General features: G+C 37.0%; 1 protein-coding gene across 1 annotated transcript; it reads right to left on the bottom strand.

Annotated features, from left to right (window-relative positions):
- Positions 1-576: 576 nt before the first annotated feature.
- Positions 577-4331, bottom strand: LOC127107987 (uncharacterized). The gene is made up of 5 exons (XM_051045350.1): positions 3993-4331; positions 3440-3501; positions 1647-3329; positions 1388-1502; positions 577-1309 (listed from the first exon to the last, which is right to left on the bottom strand). Exons 1-5 carry the CDS (start codon positions 4096-4098, stop codon positions 708-710), a joined length of 2568 nt encoding a protein of 855 aa, XP_050901307.1. The 5' UTR covers positions 4099-4331; the 3' UTR covers positions 577-707.
- Positions 4332-6755: the final 2424 nt, after the last annotated feature.

The raw sequence follows: 6755 nt of genomic DNA, 5'->3' as shown, positions 1-6755 counted from the left end.
TTAATCATAATTGTGATTTCAGAAACTACACAATACTCCTATAAAACTTGTTATAAAATTTCTTACATAATGAAATAGCGCTTCTCTCTATTTATAGATGTGATTACTTGCACTCTAAGTAATCACAAAATAATTAACTCAACTAAAACTAAACTAAGTCAGACTATTTCGACTTTGTCAACTCTTTCGACAGCTACATGCTTCGACTGCATACTTCGACAAGCTATATTTGACTTTCTGTCAAATACAACAAATAAAACTTTGTTCGACATAAACTACAACACCCTTCGACACTCGTCAAATACATACACACTATTTTGACTTCCGCAGAAAGAATTACAAATTTAATAGATGAAAACTCATTTATAAATACTCCTTCACTAATCTCCTAGAAATTACTCACAAACAAACGCATTCACCACCACTTGAGTCCACAAGCGATTAAGCGAATAGGCCTCTCCTCCCATAAGGATGGCTTTGTGATCCAACTTCAAGGCTGAGAGGGGCATAACACAACACTACCCGTTGTCTTTGGATTTGAATGTAATGTCAACAAATCATTATATAAGAAATGTATTAAATCTTAAATGAAAGTTCTCTGTTATGAAATCCTTACCAGATACAATTTACAAACTTACAGCAACCATAATTGTATTCAAAATAACATGATCACATGAAAAGCTTGCCCGCATAGTATGGTATGGTTGTCACTTTAACATGCAATAATCTTTGGTGATCTCATCCACAAGTACACTAAGGATATGCTTTTCTATTTCCCTTATAACATCATATTTTTCGATAAATGCAAATGTTTCATCATTCCAACCAAAATCCCACATGCAGTCTATGTCTGGACATTTATCATAGACATCATGCTCAAGCATCTTAGGCAGGTAGTCCTCACCATCTACTTGGCTACTTTTTTTCCTTCCATACAATTTAAGCTTCTCCATGTCTTCATTCAGCTTCCTTACCAAGTCATCTAGGGATCTTACTAAGTTAACAGTACTTGTGATTGATGATATGTTTGAACAAGTATGAACTTTGAGTTCTTGCCGAATCCCCTTTCTTTTCATCACTTCATAGCCACAATCTAATATCAGTTTGCTACTTTGGTCTTGACTGTCTTGACGACCACCTTGAAGAATACCAAACGGAATGTTTAGTCTGAAAAGTGCTTCTGCAGTATTGACGAATAATTGACTCATGACCAAAATCCACTTGAGGCGATTTTCACTTTCTGTTAATGGTTGTTGGATGCTTATATTTTGATCTTGTATTTTATCACCCATTTTGTCTTCCCGGACTCCTGTAATATTAAACAAACTTGGTAAAATCTAGAACTCAAGTTGATTCCATTCATCTGTGTTGAATTAGTTATACTCACCATTTGTTTTACTTTTATGGTATGCAACTTCACTAGTCTTGAATCCCTCATGTGGTGCCTCAGGAACAGCTCGATCTTGCAAATTGAGTGCAGCCGGTTTCACAACTTGGTATTGCTATAAATCAAATTAAGTTCAACAAAGAAGGAGTATATGTGTTAGTTTGTGAAAGACATATTGTGACACTGTTTGAGTTATATTCTGTTCACATGACAATAATTGGCGGTTTTAGATCCTACTCATTACTCAATAAGCGCTTACCAAATCATTGGCTGGTTCTTGGAAATCTTTACCACTGCCAGAATTGTGTAAGGTAGTAGGAGGAAGCAGTTGATGTTCTATGAACATGCTAAACCTTTTTCGCTCCGCTCCATTCAAGACATTGAATTTGCCAGATGCTCTATCACTAGCTTCTTGTCCATTTCTTCTACTTAACATTTGTTCCATCTTTTCAGGCTTTATTTTCTTGCTGGCTGCAAATTTATGATCCTTGAGTGTTTGCCTCCCTTTAGCTCGTTCTAATTCTTGATATTTTGGGGAAGACTTCTTCCTATCAGTAACTTCTTTTACTTTCTCATTAGATGCAACTAGATCATGATCATCACTTGATTTCTTGAAAGGTGTGGGTTGGTTTATGGGTGACTGATGCTTCTTCTTCTGAACATTATTGGCGGATTGTTTTAATGAATAGTTGGGTGTCATTTCACTTCCTCCACCTTTGGAGAGTATTGACTTTTGAGCTACAAGATGATCCCGAGACTTTTTTTCATTGCTCATCTGCATGTGCTTGTTCGTAATCGTGTGTCCTTCTTTTGCAACCTGAATGGCAGGTTTAACTTGTGGTCTTCTTTCGTGCATATTATTTAGATTTTGAACCGGATCATTGCGATTGGTGCTTCTTCCCTTCACCATGCCACTGTTATTTTGAAGATCCTGTTTCATTCCCGTCATCACCTCAACATGACGAGGAGAACCGTTGATGATGCTGGCCTTGTCAAAGCCCTTCAATGGTTTTACTCCAACCACCTCAGACTCGGAATAATAGGAAGCCTTTTGATTTTTGAAGGATCCAACCGCCACTTTTTGGTCTTTGATCAACTTGTCCGTTTGTTTGGTCTTCAGTTTAGTGCTGCTGCTTCCTTTGGCAGAGTGCTTGGATGATGCAATATTACTATTACCTGAATCTTTTTTCTCAGGAAGGTTGTCCAGCCCCATTAGTTTGGCTATTACGTTTGGAATCCTTCCCTTGTCTGCCGTCTGGTTTGATATATCAGCAGCTCCAACCGTGTTAGTTGATAATCGCTTCTGCTGAGAAACTTTTATCTTTCTGGCTTCCTTAGAGTTGCTGATGGTAATTGCTCTCTGCATCTGGTTGTCAAATGAGAAAGTTGGACGTGCCAGTTGCATTTTCTCCATCCTCCCTCTCTGATCCTCTTCATTATCCTCTTCCTCCTCTTCTTCTAATAGCGTGATTCGATTTTTGTTCTGCGCTTGAGAGGTGGTCATAAACTCTGAATTTTTCTGCAGGTCTACTAGCATCCCAAGTGACTCCTCCAAATCAATAGCTCCTTTTAATAGTTCCTTTGCAAAATGTAATGAATATGTATCCATGTTAACGCCAGTGGAGCAACAAGCTCTCAATATGTGGTTTAGTTTTTGTGCGCCTTTGGATATCTCATTTATCTGCACAAGAGAGAGGGTGCGGTTAGTTGGAGCTAGTTGTCTTTCCAAGTTGCTTCCTCTATCCATTGTTCCCCTTTGAATTTGGTGAAGGAAACCCAAAATTGAATTGGTGAAAGACAAATCGGCCCTCCTTGGTTTCCCTCCATTATTCTGATAGGCTTTCCCGTATGGAATAATCTGATTTGACAAGTCTCCTCCACTCTTTAATGATTTCTGCCCTCTGCTAGACCTATTCAGCATCTCCCCACATCTGGAACCAACCTGCATGCAGGATATCACACAGACACCAAACACTTTTATTTAACCACCAACGCAACACAATACTCTTTGCTATTTATGTATTTATACACACAACACCAAACATTACTTACAATTTCATTTGCTCTTGTGTTTGTGGACCCTCTGTAGGTTTGCTTGGTGTAAGCATATGCATCTGTTTCAACATTTTGCCAAAATTAGATATAATGATCATTATTTTACTAGTATCCGAGAGCATATGTGTTTATAATTTGAAGTACTGAAAAGAACAAGAAAGAGTGTACTCGTAATGTTTTGTTTAGTAAATCGTCGCCTTACAAGTCACTTTAGTCATGTATGTTGAAACTAACTAGTTTTAGCCGTTGAAAAACAAAAATGAAATTGTGGTTCATTTCAAGGCCTGTGATATTAGTGAAAACTGGCACCTCATTTGATTGAATGGTTTTGATTCAAGAAAATTTTGACAATTTAAATTTTAAACTAAGTGCTTTGAATGTTTGATTAAAAAGGCAAGTTTGAATGACCAAAAAGAATTTATTGAGCTGTATGATTAAATATAGAGATCTGATTACTCCATACAAGTGATATAATATGAGAGCAGAGAGGAAATGAAGAAAAATGGGTGATTGAAATAAAAATAAAAGAAGCAATGAAATATGAAAGTACCTATAGGTAAATGGTTGTTAGAATGTGAAGAAGTAGCAGTGATTCGTTCTTTCCTTAGGCGCAGATCATCGAGAAGCTTCTGGGCAAAATCTGATCTCTTAGCCATGTTGTGGTGTGAGAAAAAGTTGATGGTAATGTGGTGGCGGGGGTGAGGCTATTTCTTGGAGAGAAATGGTTGAGAGGGTAGCATCAGAGTTGGGTGAGGGGTGAGGTCTGTCATGTGTCATGAAGCAATACATTTGAGTATCTCTCTCAATGTTGGAAACTAAACTGAGGAAGATTGAAGTCCAAGTTATAGGCTCACTCATTCACTCACTATTCGGTGCGTGTAAGCATATATATCCAATATAATATCAATCACTTTTATTCCATTTCAAGCAATTTCTGAGGTGATGTGAGATCTATCTCAACATCTAACACGAGGCTTCCTACCCAAGTTTCTTAACCAACCGCACACTTTTTCTTTGCCTTCTTCCACATTTATTCCCTCTAACTAAATAAAACACCTTCTTTCCTTGCCCGTTCATTACTATATACTATACTATTTTCGGGTATTAAAATTAAAATTATTTTCAAAAGTTTTTAGGTTCGTTGTGATTTTACCAGCAAGAGTCAGAAAAGTCATAGTCAAATACTCCATAAAATATCTATCTTTGTTCTCCTTGCGCTCTTCTCTTTATAAAACAGTTATGACACTCGTATTATACGAATGCTACTCATAAACAATTTAATGTGATTGTCCCCGAATTGTATGACCTCTTAAGGGTGATTGCGAATCAAATTGATTGCCAAAATCCCAAGCCATGATATCATCCATCATCTATTTCAACTTGACCTTGTTTTTCTAGACTAATCATTAATCGGGGCAAGCTTCGAGGGATCCGGGCTAAGTCTGGCCCAAGAAGTCGAACATGCACACAACCCCTCAAGCATGTGTCGTGTAAGAGCAAAATGTTTTTCTATATCATACCAAGAAACGGGACATGTACACAACCCCTCAAGTCTGAATCGTGTAAGGGCGGAATATTTTCATAAGATCGGTCAACGATCATCTAACATGTCTAAAAAAATGCTCTACTTCGATTGAACTTGCTCTAATTTTCTAGATCCGGGGGACTCAGATTGTGGCCGACCATTATTTCTTGTTTGTTTGACTGTTCCATTTTCCCTAACTATGATGATGGCTAAGCGTCTTGGAAATAAAAGTCATTCATGGTCTATCCCTACTTCATATATCCCTAATAAGGTAGCTTTAAATGCAATTGTCTTTTTGTTTGCCACTCAAACTCTATAAATAGGCTTTACCATTTCTCATTTTCTCATCTCTTCACTTTACCTTATAAATTTTTAGCTAGTACCTTTGCGAAATTCTCCCCCCTTAGTATTGAATCTTCAACAAATGCTCACGACACAAAGTAACACCTTATTTCTTTTGTGTGCTTTCCTTTCTTTTTTCATGGTATTTGTTTGAGACTGTGATTCATCTAGGAGGGTCATAAAGCTCTGAAATGATGTCGAGATGTACGAGTTGTGGACTAAATGGCCACAAAGCTCAAAATAGGGTACGGGGAGAGTTAACTGTTGATTCATGGAATTAGAGCTCTTTAGTAGTTTCAAGAGTTCGTCTAGTGATAGTTCAGGGAACAAATTTCCTAGTGATAACAATACTGATTTAATGTCTTCTTCCTCAGGTCCAACTAAATTCACCATGGTGTTCTTCGTCTCTAATCAGGGCTTCTTGTGTGAAGAGGTTGTGAGTATTGATTCAATATGTCATGAAGATGGTTGGAGTCAAGCCTTCCAGCTAAATCTGGAGTTGTCCAACACTAGGAATAAGGTCGATGTGATATTGGATCCATGTTTATCAGGTGAGAAGATATGCATGCAGCAGCCTAGGGGGGGTTTCATACCCCAAAATTTACCCTACTTTTTTTTCTCATTTCATCTGCATAGTTTTACCCTAATCATCTATCATGAGACATTCATATGCACTTGCAGTTTTCAAATGACATAATTGATTCAAATGTTTCTTGTTATTTATGATATAAAACATTGAATTGTGACAAGGAGTTTACTTCATGAGATAGGGTTTTCATGGTATGCACTTATAAATGAAGCTTATGGTATCATTGTGCTACACTTGACTTTGGATGTTCACTCTCTTGACCTAAGTCTTAGGGAAACCCTACTTTTAGTCTAAACATAATTATATTGGATTACATCATGGACAAATGAAATTGGAGGTCTTGTGCAAGTTTGACTTTGGTCAATAAAGTCAACCATGGGAGGTTGACTTTTTGTTGACAAATTTCTTTATGGGACCTTTTACATATTAGTTATGATTGGTTTTTGTTCTCTTGATGAAAGCATGACAATTCAAGGATTCTATTCAAGATTCAAGATTTAAATATTTGCAAATTTAAAAAAGTGGAGGGAATAATTACTTGAAAGAAAAGACAAGTTATTCATACAAGGTGTTATAATATCCAATCACAAGGTATCTTCAAGTATAAGTTACATAACATTCATTATAACAAAAAAAGTGATTACATGAAGAAATCCATGTTTGACCAATGTTTAACTTTTGGTCAACTGTTTACTTTTGGTCAACAATTGACCAAGACCAGAGTTTGGACTCTAAAACCTAATCCCTGCTAAATCCCTAAGCGCATTCATATTCATCTTCATTCTATCATAGCTAATTGCCTCATGATTCCTTCAAGTTGTGGCCAGGCTCCATGTGTGCCAAAACATGCATATTTC

The sequence above is a fragment of the Lathyrus oleraceus genome, chromosome 7 (assembly GCF_024323335.1).
Source record: "Lathyrus oleraceus cultivar Zhongwan6 chromosome 7, CAAS_Psat_ZW6_1.0, whole genome shotgun sequence".
NCBI lineage: Eukaryota > Viridiplantae > Streptophyta > Magnoliopsida > Fabales > Fabaceae > Lathyrus > Lathyrus oleraceus.
This window is presented reverse-complemented; position numbering and strand designations above follow the sequence as displayed.